This window comes from Etheostoma spectabile, chromosome 6 (assembly GCF_008692095.1).
Source record: "Etheostoma spectabile isolate EspeVRDwgs_2016 chromosome 6, UIUC_Espe_1.0, whole genome shotgun sequence".
Classification (NCBI taxonomy): domain Eukaryota; kingdom Metazoa; phylum Chordata; class Actinopteri; order Perciformes; family Percidae; genus Etheostoma; species Etheostoma spectabile.
This window is the reverse complement of record NC_045738.1, coordinates 11,234,692-11,256,529: the sequence shown is the minus strand read 5'-3', so window position 1 is coordinate 11,256,529 and position 21,838 is coordinate 11,234,692. Positions and strand designations below refer to the sequence as shown.

The following is a 21,838-nucleotide window of genomic DNA, read 5'->3' as shown; positions in this document are numbered from 1 at the left end:
TCAAGTAAATAAACCCCCAGCAGTTACAAATGTACATTAGGCACTGGACAAGCAATTGTGAATATTTTCTCTTAATTTAACCAGCTTCTGTGAGCAAAGTGTGTGATGTTTTCAAACAAGCAGAATCCAGAATTGTACAGCTCTAAATGAAGTTATAAAAATGACAAGTTTACTCATGTTTTTGCGCTCAGCACCCACTGAATACATTTCACTCAAACTTGTCCACCAAGTGCTGCCGCAATCACAATGTTAGCCTGTTGTTGGCAAGTGTCTTTACATAACTTATCAATCACATATACAGAAATGCACCCCTCTCATCTTTTCGGAGAGGACAATGTGTGGGAGAGGGAGTAGGCGAAAAGGAGAGAGATGGGGGGGGGGGGGGGGGGGTTTGAACTACTGTGCATGTGATGTCAGTGAAGAGAGGAGCACTGTTAGAGGAAAAGTAGGCAACGAAGAGTAGGAGGAGGTGGGATGGAGAAAAGCACCAGGCAGAGAGCGGAGGGAGACCAACAAAAGAGATTGATTACAGGAGAACCGAGGCAGCAGCATGTGTGTCAGACAAAAAAAGAGGGAAAAAATAAAACATTGTAAATAAACATGCAGCCACACTCACTGGTTGAAAAACTGAGTTAAAGTGTTTCTCGTCAAAGACTGAAATCAGATATGAAAGAACATGCTGTAAGGAAAAGAAAATGAAGTGGAGAAGCAAGTGGGGTAGTAATCCTGTCTGGGCAAGCTGTGACAACCCATTAAACACCACTGTCCAAACACATGATACAAGCAGACAATCAAAGCTGCTTGTAATGAAGGTATAAATTTACTTGACATAACCCAGCAGAGACCCAACCCGTCACACATTTTAGAGTCAAGCTTCTTCTTCTTTCTTTAGCGTGCAGAGGCCGGTGAGTGATGCAGCTCAAAATGAGACAGACAGCCTTAGAGTTCAAATCAAAACAAGAACCAGGTTTATTAAAACACGTCTTGGATTCCATGTCATACACAAGTCCTCAGATGACTTTAATTTGGTGCAAAGTACCAATATCTTGAAAAATAAAAAAAGATTATAAAAGATTAAAAAGTAAAAACAAAACATTTCAGAAAAAAAGATTTAAAAAGGAAGAGACACAGAAATAAGACAATACAAGTCCGATCAGTTTCTGAGGCGAGCTCGCCGGGATGTGCGGGAGATGGGTGTTGTCACTTTAGGGGTCTCACTCTCCGCCATTACAGCATCTGATGAAACAAACAAATGGATTAGAAGTAGGACAAGTCATGGGCTGTTGTCTGAGATCAGTCATGGACTGTAATGAATTTCCACTGCATGGTACGACACCACTCGCTTTTGGTACATGGTACTTTTCTGGATTTTGTTTGCCACTGCAGATCGTGCCCAATCGATGTAGTATATTATATAGCGACAATGCGTGAAACTGTTACTACATCTTAAACACAAGCACATCTGCAACCAAACAGAGGAACGTCTTTCCTTCATCAATTGACCATGGTTTAGTTTCCAAGTGACGATTCTCCCTGACCAATCAGTGGTCTTCAGTGTTTTAACTCCACCTTCTAGTATCGGCTCAGATCGCTTGGAACCACCGAGGTGATACCATGTACTATCCACAACTTTTGCAAATGGAAAACCAAAAAGAACGGTTCCAAGGGAGAAAAGTCACCCTGTACCACATAGTGGAAATGAGGCATAAGACAAAGAGGCCACACACAAATAGCTGAGGAATGGTTTTAAGTTTTCAAAGCATTTTAACAGAAAGGATTTCAGTGAATCATACTAATCTAATCAGGAGAACATTAATAGAAAATCTTACCCTGTATAAACACTATCCAAAAAGCCATGCACTCCTTACCGACCACTTTATTTAATTTTTATGTTGACATTACCTAGATTGGTAATTAAGGTTCAAACCACGAAGCGTTAGAACCCTTCTGTCTATTATTATTATTATTTATTATTATTATTAGTTGTCTGCCGCGCCGGCTCAAATTCCCGTGAATTTTCAGTGACTCATGAATGGATCGAGGTTATCACAAGTTGAATAAAACATGTCCATATCTCAATTGCTTTCCAAGTTATTGACCAATGAACTTAAAAAAGGGGCGGAATTCTAAGTAATGACAACAACTTGTTGGCGCGTCCACATGATACAGCCTTCCGTGATTGCAACTCTCTCCCCCACCTCTCCTCCATGCTGTTGCTAGTAACCAAAGAGGACACGGAGGCTAAAAAAAAAAAAAAGGACTCTTCAGAAGAAGTAATTATCTACACTCAAGCTTCTTCATGCTAAAGTTGCCAGACGACAATCTTCTGAACACAGCCATACTGAGAAATACAGAGAGCTGGGCGAAGCTGATAGTCATTTGGCAATGGCTTGAATGTAACAGACGTTCAATAAAATCAAAAAAGTTACGCACTAAAGCTTTTAGTGGAACATTAAATTAATAAAGTGGCTGCACTCACCCTGTTCATCCTCCTCTTCATCACTGCTGAAGGTAATCACAGTTTTTTTGGACTTGCACGATTTTCGAGGAGTCACAAAACTGTCATCGCCGCGGCCAGAAACTGAAGGCTTTGCTTGACCTGTAACAAAAAACATTTATCCCCTCAAAGAAAATCAACAATTTTTCTACATGCACATTTGCACACAGCAGGAACCATGACAATGACTTTTTATGAGCACTGACCTCTTTTTGACCTCGTACGGCCTCTGGCGGGCAGAGGTGTACACGTGACTGCGTTCTCAGAGGATCGTACTCCTCCTTGGTTCTCCTCATGCATCTCAGGACTTTCCACGTTCTCCAGCCCTCGTGTGTGAACCGCCGTCAGCCGCTTCTCAAACTCATCTACCTGGGCCTAGGAAAACAAAGTTTCCATCAATAAACACAAAGACACACACACACACACACACACATTGTTCCATCTTTTCTGGGCTTCTTTATGCACATTAATAAAATTTTTTGTATTTTTGTGTGTGTGCCCAAACTTTCGAGCCCTACTATCAACCTATCTATACGTGAGGTATACATATGCAGTACCTTGAACTGGGCTTTGGCCCCACGACGGAGCCTGGTGGTGATGGAGAGCAGAGGCTGGTAGACTCCAGGCTCGGTTAACTTGTCACTGTAACACTCCCAGCATTCCTGCAGCCTCTTGAAACCACGCTCACACATGGACAGCAGAGACAGAGACATGGCCAAGTCACACCACTGACGCTCCGTCCTAAGAGAGAAGTAGGATGGGAGTCATAGGGATTAGAGACTTAACCTGATTAGAAACTATGTGAAAAGCATAGAAAGTCTAGATCCTCAACATAAAAACTCATTACTCATGAATATGGCTTTGCCCTGGCATTTGGACCAAATCTCATTTTCCAGGAACCCCTTGTATCTAAATTCAGTTTGTCATTGTGTAATATAAAATGTCCTTCCTTTGAGCTCGAGTATGGAGAATGAGTCAGAGGCAGACTAAAGCTTGGCCCGGCCAATCGCTATTCTACATTCCTCAACTATACTCTATGGGAAGAGAGTTTTCATGACTAAACAAATGAATAAGTTGTCAGTGTAGGTAATAGGTGAACGTTTCTATCACGGCACATCAGTGTTTTACATAAGATTAAACGGCCTTGGGAAAAGGTATTTAAAAAAAGAAGAAAAAAAAACTGAAGGTTCTCTCTCTCTCTATATAGTAATTAATGATAAAAATATTCAGGACCAAGACAAAGTATTTAACTATAGTGCATTAATGGGAACTGCACACTGCTGGAACATATACACAAGAGAAATACAACTCAGGAGCAACATATTCAAAATAAGTAAATCTTCCTCAATACATCTGTATTGCATGCACTGGATAGAATTTAACATAACAAAATGGCACTCCACCTGTGCACTTTAGCTTCGCTCATACATTAAAAAAGGTACAGGCATGGACTCAAAGAACTGCTACAGTCATCAAATCCAGCCAAGTTCATTGTCCTTGACAATCAAATCAAAGCTTTCATAAAGCTAAATTCACTGTATTAAATAAATGTATTAATATTTAAAGTTTTGTAACGAGGAATGAATTTTTTGAGCACATCTTGTTCATTATACTACTTCTCAAAACAGCAACAGTAAATGAAGTGCGTTGGCGGAGGCCAGTGTACAAGACAGCAGGTCTGTGCCCAGTAGGACAAAGAAAGGTCACAGTGGGGGAAGTAGAAGTTGGACAAGGTCCATGTCCATCATTTTTTGAGTCCATCTCGGTTTAATTGTCAATCTCTTTTCACGCACTAAACACCCATTAATTACCCACCTACGCATCCACCCCTGAAGCTTGCACAAATAATACTGCAGGGCAGACTCAGAAATTGAACAAAGAAAAAAAAAAAAGATTGAGGTGAGAGAAGTAGGTGGAGATTTACTCACTTGGCAGTCCTAAAGCGCTGACACAGTTTCTCAACCAGAGACTCGGTCTGCCTTTCCTTGGTGATGTAGGAGAATAGCTGTCTGAAAAAACACAAAAACAATACAGCATCTAAACAAAGCTCTTAAAATAGCAAGCTGTCAACTATCCCCACTCAAAAGTTATGACTTTGCCTGGGCCTGCCGAATTCTGCTCAGTATGGACAAAAGACAGTGAATTGGACTGACATGCTAAAAGACCATGCAACTCACTTCATTATTGTGTTGAAGTCCTCGGAGGTCATGCCTCTCTCTGGGTCAGACAGGCGACTGATGATATCTGGGAGCAGGTTGTAGATTGCATTGTCCTGATGGGTAACACCAAGAGTTAAAACCCTTCCCAATTATTAAGACTCCATTCTCTCTTGTGTGTGTGTGTGTGTGTGTGTGTGTGTATACCTTGGAGGCCAGCTCATTGAAGAAGTTCAGGGCTAGGCTAGTAATGTGAGGCTCCGGGTCAATTAGCAGCACAGCCACCTCACTGACTTGACCTTTTACCTTGAGCACATCCTTAAGCACCAACTGAGTAAGAACTGTCACAGCTGTCTGCCTCACTGAAGGAACCTCGTCACTGAGCCTAGAGGAGAAGAAGTGTGAAATTACTGCCCAGCTCATTTTCTATCGCTTCAGTCTGACCAGAACTATTTCCTCAATCAGCCTTTTCACGAGTGATAGCGTCCTACTGCATGTACAATTTTTTTCGTCTTCTAAACTATTGATAAATTATGCAGGGGATATTTTTTTCCTTTACTTTAATTCTTGCTAATGTAGTCATGAACACTAAAGTTATAGCTACATAGTAAAAATTTAAAACCAAGTGGTCAGGGGCTTTGTCCGAAAACATCAAAGTTTTTTGTATTTCATCGTGAGAGGACATGGATATTAGTGCCAAATTCCATGTCAATCCAATAGTTGAGACATCTCACTCCAAACCACAAATTTGAAGCTGCATGGTGAAATGAAAAGTCAGGATAAAAATCTAAAAGTCATAAGGTTACATCCTGTGGGAATTAGATTGTCGTACAAAATTTGCCAGTCCATCCAGCCTGGTAAAGAGACATTTTTGACCTACTAGCCAGGGGATCACTGAAGGCAGTATGTTTCAGCCTCTGGGCACCACGCCTGTCCATTAAAACTTTATGAAAAACCATTCAATGGTTGTTAAGATATTTCAGTCCGGACTAAATTGGTGTACCAACATTTCCAGTAAACATCGCTAGCGTAACTAAAGACGTGGGTGGTCAAAAATTCTTGCCATCTGTGCATTTGTTATTTCCCAGTCTTAGTCAATTAAGCCTTCTGTATAGACTGGGCAATAAGGCAGAATGTCACTAAAACCAAACAACTGTCACAACCTTGGCAGAATACAATGGGATTGGACAGGCAACGGCAGGGCAATCAGATACCTTTCTGAGACTGATTTACATTTACCCTAACCCAAAACAAAAAAAACTCATTAACCATTTTTCATTTATGCCAGAGAGCAGGACTCCTGGCAGAGGATCAGACACTTGTTCATGGCACTGCCACATGCCAATGCAGGAGCTTGCAACAGCAATGAGTAGGGTAATTAATTCTTAATGTGCTTATCAGGAGGCTGCAGGGCAGCAGCCTAGAGAACAGTGGAGGTGTTGGTGTGTGGGAGACAATTAGGGAACACTATGAAATGCTTATCGCTAGGAAACACAAGGAGGGCAATGAAGCATTATAAAAGAACAGAATGTTTTACACGTCCGAAACAAGTCAATGTGAGCATTATCAACCATGATAATTAGAACCTCACTTCATCAAACAGAGAAACTTCAACTTCTAAGTTCAGTATAGGAAAACCGTAACTTTGTGCAGAAGAAAAAGACAGAAACCGTTAAGTGTTTTTAAAATTAAAGTGTACCTACAAGCGTAAAAACAATTGTAGAACCTTTGACTTCACCCCAAATTATTCTCTTCTGCTCACCCAACTGCTGCGTATAATTACAACACACTAGCCATTGGATGTAGTCACAATCTGTAACACACCAGTAATTAAGTTGTCCAAAGTATCCTTGTCGAAGGCTGTCAAAATCTCCACCCTAGTTCATGTGTGTGGGTGGGTTATCTAATGACCATGAAGCTCTGGCTGGTTCCCATGGCAACCACAGAGGTCAGGATACAAAATAAATAATAAAATATATATATATATATATATTATATATATATATATATATATATTATATAATATATATTATAATATATTATGATGACGTTTAGAATAATATATAATATAATATATGAAAGTTTTATCCATCTTGAATATATGGAATGAAGTCTGAATATATGGAATGAAAGTCTGAATATATGGAATGAACGTCTGAATATATGGAATGAAGTCTGAATATATGGAATGAAGTCTGAATATGATGATTGAATATGAAAGTCTGAATATATTGAATGAAAGTCTGAATGGAATAGTCTGATATATGGAATGAAGTTGGAATACATTGACAGAAATGTCACCAAAGGGATACCTTTCTGAATTCACTGGATTTACAAAATGGCATCGGCTGAAATAGTCCAATACTTTGTTGAACTGCAGGGTTTTTTTGCAACAACTGGTCATACTCCAAACGACACAAACAGTTTGGAAATTAGATAGCGTCACCTTGAGGATCATATTTCCATTATTGCGACATTCTTAGTGCTTATAAGCAATCCTGTTCAACAAAACGTTGCCGAAAGACTTCATTCCATATATTCAGACTTTCATTCCATATATTCAGACTTTCATTCAATATATTCAGACTTTCATTCCATATATTCAGACTTTCATTCCATATATTCAGACTTCATTCCATATATTCAGACTTTCATTCCATATATTCAGACTTCCATTCAATATATTCAGACTTTCATTCCATATATTCAGACTTCCATTCAATATATTCAGACTTTCATTCCATATATTCAGATGGATAAACTTCATATATATATATATATATATTATTTCCTAAACGGCATGCCATAATATATATATATATATATATATATATATATAAAAATAATTTTATTTTATTATTATTTAATCATTAGAGTTTGGGAACATAGATCATCTCAAAGTTTCCCCCGTTAAAAAGTCATGATGGAAAGAGTAAACTTTTCCCATCATGTGGCTCAGTGGAGCATTGTGACAGCAGCAACACTTCAGTTGCTGAGAGGAACAACACACTGAGATAGTGGTAGGATCCGGATAAAGATGGCTCAAGTGTACAAGCAGAAGCAGGATGTTGGGTTAGATTTATCGTCTTTTACAGTATACCCACTCAGCTGAGTTATAAGAAGCAAGTTCTTTATAATGTTGAGTGGAAAAACAAAAGAAACAAATATACAGATATTGTGTAAATGGGCATGTTATTGGAAAAGAGTAGATTAGTGACTGGGTGTTAACGAGCATGAGCCGCTACTGTGACAAATGTATTTTATATCACTGGCTGATTCAAAGTTTAACTTGTTATTACATTACCTGGCATAAAGATTTTGTGTCCAGGGCTCCAAGATGTTAGGAAAACGGACGGTAAGGTCTCCCAGAGCTATTATGGCATTTGCCCTGACCACAGGAAGAGTGGAGCGCTCCAGCACTGTAAACATGAGACGGATGTTTTCTTCACACACTGATGGGCTGACAAAGAAGAAAGAATTCACAACATTAAAAAGATGTTTTGTTTCCTGAAGAAAAGTCATTTATTAGGGATGCAACCAACAAACTAATATTTTCATCAATCTGCAGATTTGTTCTCTCAAATAAGGCATTCATTGTTTGCCCAAAAAGGTCAGAAAACTAACAAATTTCCCATCAGTTTCCTAAACATTTAAATTGTTGTAATTTTGCAACCAACAGCACATAATTCCAAAAGTATACGTTTATAAAGGTTGATATAGATATATAAAGAAAATGGGAATAGTCAATGTTTTTTACCTTATCATCATGTACTGAGAAAGTGCCAGACAGGCAGCAGTGGTGAGCTGCGGGTGGGAATAGTGTCCTGGGGAGCTGCAGACTTTCACCAGCAGGGGAAGGAATGCAGACAACAGGTTCTCTTCTAAACAGACAGGGAGGAGAGGGTGGGGTGGGGAGAAGATGTTTTTCATATGTACAGAACCGAATGTAAAGGATGGTGAAGAAGGGTGTTTAGAGGTTTTCCATTACCAGCCAGTAATTCAGTCTCGCAGATTTTTCTGATAAGTTCAGCCTCCGTATCTTCAGCAGAGGCACCAATCAACCCCAGCTCCTCCTCCATAGCACTCTCATTGGCCGCTTGCTGTTGGGAAAAACCGAAAAGCTTTACAAAACAGCCACTTCTCTCTTTACGTATTCCTAGAATCCATCGTGTGAGATTTCTGACTTGTAGCACACTGATAAAGACATTTTGCCTCCCATACCTTTCCATGTCATTTCACTACACCATGCAACTAAATTTCACCTGGAAAATTTCTGTCTGACTGCAGATAAAAGTGACACTTATTACTGAAGTGATTAGGTTTAATATGAAACACTGCCAAATGCCAATATATACAGGTGGTTACAATTAATTCCAGTAATGACAACTTTTTATACAGAAGTAAAATGTATAAAAACATTCATAGGCATGGTTTACACACACCAATTTTCATGGACAATTACTAAGAACCTCTCGTCCTGGCTAGAGCTGCAAATATGAACCTGTTTAGTGGTCAAATATTTTGATAATCAATTAGTTAGACTAATTTGTCAAAATTCTTAGATTACAGCTTCTTAAATGTAACTATATTTTCTGGTTTCTATACTCCTATGGCATTAAACTGAATATCTTCAAGTTGTAGATAAAGCAACACATTTAAAAAGGTGGTCATCTTGGGCTTTGGGAAATACTGATCAACATTTTTCACTATTTCGTGACATTTTATAGACTAAACAACTAATGTAAAAAAATGACAAATACGGTTAGTTGCAGCCCTATTCCTAGCGAGGTATACCATGTGGTTAATTAAGGACACATTTATCTCCAGTTGCCTGATTCACTTATCTGTTTAACTAACATTCATCTCATCAAGCCATCCTGCAGAGACTGATTATCTAAATGAGTTTCACTATACAGGGAGTAGTTTTGGCTTCAGTGTAACGTTAAAGTGGATGCAGAAGTACTTTTAAAAACTCCAGTATGAATAGAAATAATGCTGCAACCAATGATTGTTTTCATAATTAACCCATCCATTGTTTGGTGTATAAAAAAAATAAAGAAAAGTGAAAACTGGCCATGAAAACTCTCCAAAACCCACTTACCAAAGATTCAGTCAACATTCATTAAAAAAAGAAAATCCTAACATTGGAGAAGCTGGAACCATCAGATGTTTAACTCAAACGATTAATTGATTATCCAAATAGTTGTGAATGTTTGTAATAGACTAATCAAATAGCTTTAGCGCCACACTAAAAGCCGTTGAGGCTCTGATTGGGTAGTGCACAACATTAACTTTCTTTACAACTTTACTTTCAGGATTGTACTGGGTTGTTGTTAAAACGCCTGTACAGCACATCCAGCGTTTTATACAGGTCAAGTGTTATATACAGCCTAATCACCTTAGCTTTGCTGGACGGGCCCTTTTCCTTCTCCTCCCGCTCCTCTTTCTCTCCTCTCCTTCTCCGCAGCTCAGTGCTCACACTGCGCTCAAGGTGAGACACCTGCCAGAAAGCCACACAGCCACACAGAGCCAACAGCTGGGCCATACATACACAGTTCACTGCAGGAGAGAAAGACATATGTGATTACCGGTTACACTGTGTCAATGTAGACAGAGACACAAGGAGACTCACCTTGTTCGCCTTGCTCGTTGGACTCTTTAGATACATCTTGCATTTGGCTAGCGTCCTTATTGAGTTCACCACCTTCTGCAATCTGATCTAATAAAAGGCGAGCGCTGCGCTGGAGGAGCCGAGTGCACAGTTGGTCAGGGGATTCAGCCATGAAGTAAAGAAGACGGACAGCCTGCTCCATGAAGCTCTGCCAGTAAGGGTCTTCCATCACCACACCTGGAGTAGTCACACAGAGTGCAGTCAGAGGAAAAAACCAAGAGAGGTGAAGGTTAGGATGAACATATTCACACAACAAAAAGTATATTTGTCTTTATTTACCATCAGCGATGGCCTGTGTGAGGCAGGTGAAGAGCTGGTGATCCTGTGGCAATCTGAATGGAGCTCCTTTTGATTGCTGGTGGAAATATTGGAGTGCATGATGTTAAAATTGTGATGAAGCCCTCTCAATGTTTATAGGCAAAATGTAGACCCCATTTCACCTCTAAAACAGAAATCCAAATAGACTTAATACATTTTAAGCAGTGTTACTACTCCCAAATCACAACTGTCATCACAGATACAGAGCCTATAGAAATATTTTATAGATGTATAATCATAGGTATTAGGGATGTTGAAATTAATCATTGCATTGCAATGTGGACAATTCAGCGTCAATGCAGTGACAGACCATAATCTCTAAAGATTCACACCCCTAATGGGTTTCTGTATTCAATACTTCTAAAAGAAAAAAAGGGGGGTATTGACTAAAATAACCCAGTACCAAGTAGCAATGAAACTTTCCCAGTCAAACAATACAATTTTTATCTTTTTTGCACGCAGATCAAGAAAAGAATGGCTATCTGTATGGTGTTGCCAAGCGCGGCTATTTGACCAAGTTGGTAGTTTAACATGCAAAATTGCTTTTCACATGATGGGTATCAAATTGATTTTTTGAAGTCACAAATAGAGTACTCTTTTGTATTGGAATCAATTTAAAGGGTAAAGCTTAATTTAGAGTAGTGGATTTTTAAAAACACGTCATCAGTTTAAAATCATTCTTATAAATTCTAACAAATTTTAAACAATATTCTTCAGGACCCCAAAATGATCATCCACACAACCCACTGTCTTAATCAACTTTTTCTTAATCACACAGTCAGTGTGACCCTCGGGTCATCAAAATATGCTTAGAAACAAAAAGGTGTTTGTCTTCTTACCCTAACATGGTCTGTGATGCTGCAGATGGTGATGACTGAGTCTCTGGCCAGAAGAAAGTCTTCAGTCACTTTTTCTCCCAGAGCCACAGAACAAAGAGTGTCCAGATTACTAAGGACCACCTCCCTCTCTGCCCTGTTGGATGACATACAAAATAAACATTTTCACAAATGAGGTGTAAAGTATAGATTTTAGATTAACAAATGATCATGTGATTATGCAAAGTGAGGTAATAACATCTCTGCCCTATATGACCCCAACTGCTGTGCGCTAGCCTTACCAGTGCAAGGCTGCTACTCAGATAATGCATGTAGGACGATAAGCACATACGATTTAATAGGTTATGAATGCTGCTGGCTGGATGAAGGGAGGCAGCAGTGTGGGTGGACTGCAGATAGCCTCTTAACTCGCTTGCTGTTCCCTACAGCTGTGGCAGTCTTTGAGGTAGATTGAAGGGGAACACACACACACAAAAATAATATATATATTTCACTAAAATGCACTGGCAAGGAGCCTAGTTATTTAGTCGTGACTTCGATTAAAATGAAGAGGAGCTGAGGCAGAGGTTGTATTCTGACTAATGAGGATTTGCTGAATGTCAAGTAGCTGAAGCAGGAGCAAAATGTAAAAGGAAGTGCCTCTATGTACATGTTTTTGAAAAACTGGTTTAGTCAACTTTAATACAAAACTACAACAATAAAAATGTTTGATTCCAAAAGATAAGTCATGTTCATTTTAATATACAGCATGTGAGGTTTGTTCTGAGTGCAAATAGATTCCACTTGTAGTTTGTTTAGATCCAGATTCACATTTTATTATTATTATTACTATTATATTTAATACAGGTGCAAATTGGATTTTATTTTTGAACAAAGGGTGTTAAAGCAAGTTTGTAAATGTCAGTTCTGCCACGAAATTGTCAGTCTTTATTTCTTTAATTTAAGGTATGTAAAATATCAAATAATTTGTGACTTCCACATTACATCATATTCCACGTACTGTATATACTGCTAAAACAGTTTAAATCCTACTCATTTCTGCACTATTTGTACTAGTTTAAAAGCGTAACACTGTCGCTTTAAAAAGCAAAGTAGTAAACACATTTAGAAAAATTATAAATGGGAATATACCATAATTAGATTTTAGAGTCAGCCACACTTAAAAAGTTATCATGTCATGAGAGGATTGCTCCGTGTTGCAGAAACTTCAAGAATCAAATTTGCAATACACCTCAGAAGAGCTCCAGTTAAGTCCGTTAGCACCAGTCAACAAACCTCTCCCTCATCCAGTAAACAAGTCCAGGGTTTTACTTGGCTCAAAACGAGACTTTGGAGAGACAAAAATCAAGTGGGGTTCTGGGGGTCCCAAGGAAATTTGCTGACTTTATTTCCTGCATTCTGACTTTAAGGCACAATTTTTTGGTGAATATGTTAAGAAAGATTGTAGACATGTCTTAACAGACATAATAAATTGCAGTCGGTACAGTTGATAGTGTATAATTTTACACGCAACGTTAGTTGCATTGATTAAAAACTAACGATGATAGGCTACATCGGGTGGCATAGCAGGTTCTGTACAAGCCATAGGGGGCACCCAAATAAATGACCTCCCCTGACAAGAGTTTGTGATAGTAAGAAATTGTAATGCACAGAAAGAACCTAGCATACACTTCTTATCGCCCTCGCACTTAGGGCTCACAACCTATTATACCACAAAAGGTTCAACAGATTGGCCTACCTTATCAGCGGTCTCAACTGTGTCCCTATAATCCAAAAACCTTTAGACCGTCCTTTAGACCTCCAGAAGTGTTTTTCAAGCAAACAGGCTAATGAGAAAAGCGCGTAGCTAGGCTACAGAATAAACAAAGCAAAACTCATGGCTGACGCATCTTCTTGAGCCGTCACTGATCGAGACACAGGAAGTTCTCAAACACACACCCACACCTTCTACCCCTTTTACTCACCATGGCATAAGTTTTTTTTCTGTTTTTTTTCTCTTATGGGCATACTGAAAGTGGTACAGTGTATGTCTTACCGTGCAGCCATGCCCAGCAGTAAAACTGCAGCTCGCCTGCGTAGGCCAGAAGTTTCTCGTTTGCCAGTAAACCTCTCCCACAAGACCTGCACTACAGTTGACTGGAGATTGCTGCCACTGCCAAAGAACTCCTGCACCTGCAGAAACACATTTGGATGGTTACAACGAAATGTATATACAATCCAAAACACAGTAAACAAAACATACACTGTAAGCTTTACGGCTGGTACAAACACGTCAAGACTTTGCACAGTTGTGTTTCTATAACTGACCATTATACATAGAAAAAAAGCCATACGAGTGTAGTAAAAGAGTTACGTACTATTTCTTCAACACACTGGATTGTTCCTAGAGACGCATCCACCATCAACTCAGAGAGACTGTCAACAAGAGTGTGGGCTTTCATCCTATTGAAAGAATAAACAGCTACTTAAAGAAGACAACACAAAACAATTTTTTTCCAAGTGTTTGGTTTGGTTGCTTCACAACAATATTACCAGTAATCTCGACTATGTACACGTTAGACTGTGATGATTTAATTGTTTTTTGCTTTAATATGTAAACCAGCAAGCCAGGCAGGCACACTAACATTAATGTAATCCTCAAGAGGCTTCAGCATCTGATAAAATCAATATCATTACAGTACAATTTATATTAAAATAATAATCATCTGAAATCACACTAACACTTCACATTGTCATGGACGTGTGAGGCAGTTTTACAGACCTGATGGTCTCTCCCTGAGGGTTCAAATACAGGCGCCTGTAGGCCTGAACGACAGCATCTTTAATGGCAGAATCAGTTGACCAGACCAGAGGCAACATCTTCCTCACCCCACTGACAGAGTTGGCAACGCTGAACTCGCACACTGTTACACAAAACTGCACAGCCTCCTGGACCACTAAAACCAAAGACTTCAGTTGTCAAATGTGGGTTTACTCTGTTTTGAGTCAAAATGTAAATTATATTAAAATGCACCAGTTTTAATGGGTTTGCATCCTGGTGAATATTTCCTTCTACCTGAAGTGGTTTTCAAGTAGAGCATGGTGTTGATGACAGATATTGCTCTCTCCACTTGTAAGGCAAAGGTTTCTGTGTCTTTCAGGTACTGCACCAACATCTCCTGCTTCTTCAGCTCCCCATCTTCCCCCTCCTTCTCTGCCTCTTTCTGCGGAGTTGGTGGCAAATTCTGGCTGAGCTCAGATGTGTCCTCGTCAGAGCCTGAAGAAAACATCAGGAACCATATCATGTAAAGTAAGTTTGGCTTAAAAAGCAATAAACCACTTATCCATTGCTGCTTGATTACTCAACACTTCCTACAGCTGCTGTACAGTAATTAAGTTAAATCTATTCTCTATGCCGTGAGGCTTTTAGTGTGTGTGAGGCAGCTGCAGAAGTATTCAATTTACATAAAAGCATACTAAGGAATAAGCCATCAAATTTTGAATAAAGTATGAATAATGGCTCTGTGTAATTTAGACTAAGAGAAATCCTGTATCGGTCCGACTTTTATTAAAAGCTGACATATACGGGTAATTGCTGTTCAATTCAATACTTATGCAATTGCCTTTATTATTGTGATTTACATTTACACCGCCTGAACTGTTGGAAGCCAAAACAGTCAAACAAAAAGGCTAAAATCTGAAAAGGCATTTCACATGTCCCATTTCATCTTCATCAATCGAGTGTGCCAACTTGTAATGTTCTATGCTCTAAACTTTCTACTCACTTTCATCAAAAGGCAAATATTAAAGACTAATGAGTTTTAATTAATTAACACCTACAGATAATGTAAAATGAGTATTTCTGGATAGTAATGAGACAGGTGAACTGAGCCCAGGTTTTACCTTTGAATATGAGAGACAGTGTGTCCATTAAAGTCTCCGCTGTGAGAGTGGAGAGAGATGCAAACATCTCAGATTTAGGGAAGCAGGTGTGGGCTCTTATACAAAGACGCACAGCATCCCTGCAGAAGGGGCAAACAAATTTCCCACATCAAATTGTTGGCTAATTGACAGTGTGTGAGAAAGAGAGAAGAAAAAAAAAAATGAAGAAAAAAAATAAACATCTACCCAAGCCTTCACCTGTATTTGTTGACACGGAGGTACTGAGCAACCTTCACTGCAGTTGCCCTGTCATCTTCTGCCTCCTTGTTTTCCTCCACAACCCTGTCGTCATCCTCGTTGTCTTGCTCTCTCCCGGCTTCACTTGTGGGCTCCAGCGCTGTCGTGACAGTGACAAGTAGCTCAGGCTCCATGGCGGCCCACAGCTCAGATGCTTTTATCACTGCCACTGCCGAGAGGGAAAGGAAAATTACAATCCAATAAGGATGACTCGGTTAGAGCTGCAAAGAAAATGAGGAACAACTGACAGAAAAATATTAGAAATTAACCCAATTGGCAGTCAATTATCAACTGTTCTTGGGGTTAAAAATGTTATACTACCATTTGACCATATTCGGTTTTCCCTTATGTTAGATACATGACTTTTTTTTCTAAAGCTATCAAAACATGTATAAAAATGGCAGACGCAAACAAAACAAAAATCATAACCATAATGCTGAAATGCCACAATTAATGCTGCATTCAAGTGCTGTTGACAACCAATTACAATATGGACATCTGTTGTAAAATAAATTCTCCTTTTTTTGCTCTTATCTAAAATTACAGCACTTTTGATACCCGATTAATAATTTTAACTCTAAAATGAATTTGATGCAATTAATAAAAATGCAAAATGTTACTAAAATGAGTTTCTAACCTCTGCCCTCAGATTACCAAAGAAGCAACTCACAGCTAACCGAACACTAAAGAGAGCTGGGTGAACTCCTTGCCTCTTACACATGTACACACACACACACACACACACACACACACACACACTCTGTAGGTTTCATCCTTGTGATTACTCCGCTGTGACTGCAGAGGAATAATTTGGGTTGAGCCAAGTCACTGTAGGCAGGCCCTTACAGCAGAGCAGGAATGCTCCTCTGCACTGCCAAGATTACCTGCCAGTCTAGGCAAAGAAGAACCCAACTCTCCTTTAGCAAGCTCGTATTCGCCTTGGTTTCATCACTGGGCAAAATGTAACCGCGCATAAAAACAAAACAAACAAAAACATATCAAGGTTCATCCTCACTTGGTGTTTTTCCCTCTAGTTGCTCTTTTATCTCTCTGAGTTTAGCAGTCTCTTTTGCTAGCGGTTTTTTCAGATCTGCACTGCTCAACTGAAAGAAACAAAAACATTTCTGTGAGATTGTGAAATCTGAGAAAGGTCTGTTATTTGGAGTCTAAAACTTGTGTTGCATTTAATTACCTTGCAGCTATAGGGGTTGTGTGCAATAAAGGCTGCCAACAGTTGGATGGCGTTCTTCACCACATTTATAGATTTGTCCATCAGCCGTCCCACAGCAAGCTCCATCACCTCACTGTACTTACACAGAGGCAGTGCCTAAACAGACAAGGCAGTGATTATTACCACGGGAGACTTAATTAACATGTATGTATAGATACATTATAAGTGAACATACTTTGCTGTTGACGATGCGTGTGTAGACCTGTAACACACGTGCCCTGACATGAGAATGGGTGTCATGCAGATGTTCTTGCAGTGTATCAAAGAATCGGTTGCGGTCGGCTTTACCAGACTCATCCAGCCCGTCACCACACAGGACCCGCACAAGGATCTCTCCCAGCACTTCACACACAGCGACACGCATTGAGTGACTCTGGGAAAAAGTGCAAAATGGAGAATGAGTTTGCACCAAATATTGTTCTTGTGTCAGCAAATTATATTTTATAAGTTTCAACAGCATTTATGGGGTCTTTAAAGAGCATTTATGTATTAGAGCATTTAATGGCAAATACAGAACAACTTCCTGAAATCTGCCCTCAGATTACCAAAGAAGCAACTCATTGCTAACTGAACAGCAAAGAGAGCTGGGTAAACTTCTTGCCTCTCTCACTCATTCACACAAACACACACACACACAAACACTCACTCTCTCTCTCTCTCTTCTCTCTGTCAGCTTCAGCCCAGCATATACTCCGCTGTGACTGTAGAGGAATAATTTGGGTTGAGCAAAGTCACTGTAGGCAGGCCCTTACAGCAGAGCAGGAATGCTCCTCTGCACTGCCAAGATTACCTGCCAGTCAAGGCAAAGAAGAACCCAACTCTCATTTAGTAAGCTCGTATTCGCCTTGGTCTCATCACTGGGCAAAATGTCATTGGAAGGGACGTTTTTCTGGAGTTTGAGCTTTTCTTCCAACTTTTTGTGCCAGTAAAGTAACACATTTTGTACAAGACAACATTAATCAAACCCTAAAAGCAAGCATGTTATATAAAAAGGCATTATAGTAGCAAAACATGAACCTGAGCAAGAGAACTTAATGACCAATTTAAGTAGCAGAAAGTACATAATTACTTTTAGCTCCTTTTGAGAGTCAATAATGCAAACTAAGGAGCTGTAAAGGAATACAGGATGAACATTACCTCTCCTTCCAGATGTGTGATGAGCACACTAATGTTGGGGATCACTAATTCAGGCACCAGGCTGCCAAGTTCTGCAATGAAGGAAGCAAAAGCTTTGACCCCAGATGCCTCTCTAGCAAGCTCCTCACTTGACCTCTGACCAATCTCCCTGAAAGAATGGGGAAAAATAACAAGCATAAACATCCAAACATGGTCATTTGCAGTCAAAAAACTGAGTTTCAATAAATGGATTTACAAAGAGAACTTCTTGTCGGAAACTTTATATGAACACAAATTAGGCATACTGACCTTATTACTTCTCCTATGATCGCCCTGACTCCATATTCTGTGCTCCACACAGACACTGCCTGAGCAAACACGGATGACAACTGCTCAAAGTGTTGCAACAACTGGATGACCTTTACACTTGCACCTGTAAGAGTTTAGAGAGAGTATACATTAAAAGCTAACTTTACAATGAATGCTGAATAAAAGGTAGGCATTGTAATGTTGCTTTTTATACTTTGTACATGACGTCCTTGAAACTAACAGGGTTGATATGCTTCCTGAGTTATAAATATTGCTCACAGGCTCAGCATGTGACTATGAGACTAACCTAGGAGGTGGTTGTACTTTTTGATTAGCACCCCCAATAAGTGGATAATACCATCTCTGGTCGGTTTGCTCTTGACATGGCTGATGGTTGGGTTCTCAAGTAGTTTATAGCAGCAGCAGGTAACACAGCTAAGACAAGGGATAGAGCAAAGAATTCAAAGTTTGTTCATGTTATGGTACAAAACCTGCATGAAATTCTACAGTCTATACACAAAGTTCTGTATGTATCAAAAGTAACCATTTGCATGAGAAAATGAATTGGACATAGAAACTCATTTGTACTCTAAAGAGATGCAGACTGAAGATGCGTTAATGGACCATCAATTCGAACAAAGGGATACAGATGTTTTTGGGCGTGGGATAAAAGATGTGTTTCCTCAATCCCTTGCGGTATAGCACCTCAATTGACTGGATGGTAGGAGCCGCGTCAACCACGCCAGTAGAGCAATGTTTTAGTTTTTAACGTTTGCTCTTGCATGGCTCAGACATGTGATTGAAGCCGTGGACAGCTATGCGTCCAAAATAAAACCTTTTCATTCCTCAATGATCCACTGCAGTGCTTCCATCTCCACCTTTGGTATTGGATCAGTGTCCACAACTTTTTAATAATGAAACAAAAAAACATAATGTGTATTGAATTTAACCAAACTGCTTGATGGAAAGAGGCTTGAGAAAAAAAGCTGGCAATCCTAGTGTTAAGAAACAGACTGTATAAAAAAGGTTTTAAAGGTGCTCCAAGTGCTGCAATGCTCCCCTTCTCTTCATTGAGGACTCTATGTTTACAGGTTTGTGGTGATGTGCATTAAGTGCTAAAAAAAAAAAAAAAAAACTATGTTTGGTACTGACCATTTGTTTTGTTTTTGTCATGGCCCCAAAAAATATATATAAATAATTAAATTAATTAATTAAAAACTAAAAAAATCGTGATTCACATTTTCCCCAAATCGTGCACGCCTGAGGAAATGTTCATAATGGAAAGTGAGCAGTTTAACACAGTTAAAAGATTATCAAGCCTTATTAAGTTTGGTACGACAATATTAATGGAAAGGCAAACATTATTTTCATATAAGCTCCAATTAAGGCTACAATATTATCAATGCTGGGCAAAGATCCAGAGAAGAAAGTGGGAAATTACACTAACTAGCTGAATTAAGACAGCTATGTCTGATACTGTACTTTTGCCCAAACTCAGCAAAGTACCTGATGAACTCTTCCTCCACCAGGGAGAGGCTCCAGAGCGAACGGATATCCAGCTGGAGGAGCTGGACGAGGGCCTGCAGCACCTTCTCTCTCTCAGAGTCCCACTGCAGTAGTCCTTCTCCACCACCTTTGCCTTTTTTACCCCCCTATGGAAGGCAGACATAACCTGTTAAATTCAATTTGTTAAGCTTCACTGATTATCAAAAACTGCTACACAACACAATTAACATGACCTTACTACTTATTTGTTACCAAAGTAAGTAGTTCATATTTGCCAAACCAACTATATTGAGACTACAGCCTATTGCCAGCTGATACATATACATCCATACAACACTGACAAAGAAACAAACATCCACACATTGACATCCTCCACCTGTCCTATCCCATTGCTCTTGGGGGGCGGAGGTTGTGAGGTAACAAGTTCACTGTGGATGGGCCTTTACAGCAGTGCAACAACACTAAATCACACCTCCAAGACCACCCATCTAAAAAGCAGGCAAGAGGCCACAATCTATTGATCTGACTAGATCATCAACTTGCCAATATAACATATTGGCATTTAAAATGATTGAACACAGCAACAGTCAGTTACAGAAATTAAAGTAGTTCCATACCTTACCAGGTGCCGTGACAATACTCTGTCTATAGGAGTCACTCTCAAAGTTCTCTGTGAGTTTGCAGAGCAGGTAGACACTCATTTTCACTGCATTAAGTTTCTCTTTGCGCTCGTCAGCTGAGACAGAGGTGGAGACGAGAAGTGCTGGCAGAGAAGTAGCAAGGCCACTAACCACTAAAAGGGGAAAATCCAGACAATGTGTGTATCACCCCTGCATATAAAAAGGTTATTTTTGTCCATTTAAAAGTAGAACCATGAAAAGGTCTAACCTTGTACTAGTATCTCCAGAGTATCCTCCTTCACACCCAGCTCCACTGAATTGCAGTGCCTTCAAAAGTAGACAGTAGTTACTATTCACACAAGTCTTAATTGCAATAACTAGAACGAGCTTTATATTTTCAATACTTACTGAAGCACGCTGTAGCCTGTGTCAAAGTGCTCCAATATACATAAAGGACCTTGGCTTCTCAATGAGGCTTTAAATTCTGGTTGGAAAAGACAAAAACGTAGCATTACAAAACAGCCCAAATGAAAGCAGCTACGGAACTTACAAGTTTGCTACTTACTACTGAGATATGGTGGCAGCTGTTTTGGGGGAACCACATCCTGAACCACGTACTGGTTGATCCCCCCAGTCTTCACCAGGTCACCCACGCACACAGGCACAAAAAAGTCCCACGACATCCCTGCTTTAAGAACAGAAAACAAACGCACATTGGGTTCGCAAAGTTAAACTAAACTAACGTTACCTACTTAGTGCGGATTTTAAAGAATGTACAATTACAATTTAGCTATTGTTGAACTGTAACGTTAGCTTACAAGCTAGCAATTTCATATCAAAGTTAATATATTAGTTAGCGTTGTCTTAACGCTAAAGCGTTAAAGGCTAAAGCACAATAATTAACACTAACCTACCAACTAGCTAATGCTAGTCCGTAGGACTGATAAAGCCCATTATACAAACAATACAGGTTTTTGAATTAAGCTAGCCAGACAAACTAGCTACTAATAGCAAAGTTAGCATGCTAACAAGCTGGGCTTACGCAATTGCAAAGTTTTCATTGTTGGTTATAATTTTATCAAACAAAAACGACCGCAGCTAAACTTTAGCCAAAAACTCACGTATAAAGATAGTACTCACCTGTAACGGCTGCTGCCCCTTTTGCCACAACGACGACCTCTGAAGACAAAAGTATAGCCTGCGCTCTCCGCCGTCTGCAGGCGGTTTACAATCCGAGTTTTCAAATGAGTATGGACATCGCGCCAAAGCAACGGAACTCTGACGTCACATACACACGCCTCATAGATCTGGGCGTTTTAAACTGTCTATGTTTTAACTGTCTATGATTTTAAACCATAGACATAATAAAGAGGAAACACTGCTGCCTGCTGGACAAGTATGACCTCTACAATACGAAGTT

At 39.6% G+C, this 21,838-nt stretch overlaps 1 protein-coding gene and 2 non-coding genes across 5 annotated transcripts; all 3 read right to left on the bottom strand.

Annotated features, from left to right (window-relative positions):
* Positions 1-965: 965 nt before the first annotated feature.
* On the bottom strand, positions 966-21,712 carry ncapd2 (non-SMC condensin I complex, subunit D2). 3 transcript variants are annotated; one of them, XM_032518603.1, is made up of 32 exons: positions 21,559-21,712; positions 20,984-21,106; positions 20,827-20,902; positions 20,687-20,745; positions 20,416-20,591; positions 19,799-19,944; positions 18,600-18,727; positions 18,293-18,416; positions 18,005-18,152; positions 17,043-17,240; positions 16,829-16,963; positions 16,652-16,739; positions 15,598-15,805; positions 15,361-15,479; positions 14,534-14,734; positions 14,240-14,414; positions 13,836-13,920; positions 13,514-13,650; positions 11,482-11,614; positions 10,604-10,679; positions 10,286-10,501; positions 10,052-10,212; positions 8,642-8,753; positions 8,411-8,534; positions 7,958-8,113; positions 4,861-5,038; positions 4,675-4,769; positions 4,426-4,506; positions 3,055-3,238; positions 2,704-2,872; positions 2,480-2,599; positions 1,154-1,236 (listed from the first exon to the last, which is right to left on the bottom strand). In XM_032518603.1, exons 2-32 carry the CDS (start codon positions 21,099-21,101, stop codon positions 1,154-1,156), a joined length of 4,209 nt encoding a protein of 1,402 aa, XP_032374494.1. In that variant the 5' UTR covers positions 21,102-21,106; positions 21,559-21,712. The 3 variants fall into 3 exon arrangements, with proteins under 3 accessions (XP_032374492.1, XP_032374494.1, XP_032374493.1); XM_032518602.1 differs by having other exon boundaries at positions 20,984-21,103; XM_032518601.1 differs by lacking the exon at positions 21,559-21,712 and having other exon boundaries at positions 966-1,236; positions 20,984-21,101.
* Positions 16,277-16,593, bottom strand: LOC116691831 (small nucleolar RNA U85). The gene has a single exon (XR_004332569.1). It is a non-coding gene; the product is annotated as a small nucleolar RNA U85 (small nucleolar RNA).
* LOC116691830 (small nucleolar RNA U85) lies at positions 17,399-17,730 on the bottom strand. The gene has a single exon (XR_004332568.1). It is a non-coding gene; the product is annotated as a small nucleolar RNA U85 (small nucleolar RNA).
* Positions 21,713-21,838: the final 126 nt, after the last annotated feature.

What these genes read in the sequence shown, in the direction of transcription:
- ncapd2 (XM_032518603.1), bottom strand. Translation starts at nt 21,101, where the DNA reads ATGTCGTGGGACTTTTTTGTGCCTGTGTGCGTGGGTGACCTGGTGAAG. An exon ending in TCCAGTGTGTTGAAGAAATA is followed by an intron (nt 13,651 to 13,835) that starts GTACGTAACTCT and finishes GTGTTTCTGCAG; the next exon opens with GTGCAGGAGTTCTTTGGCAG. An exon ending in CACACAGGCCATCGCTGATG is followed by an intron (nt 10,502 to 10,603) that starts GTAAATAAAGAC and finishes TGACTACTCCAG; the next exon opens with GTGTGGTGATGGAAGACCCT.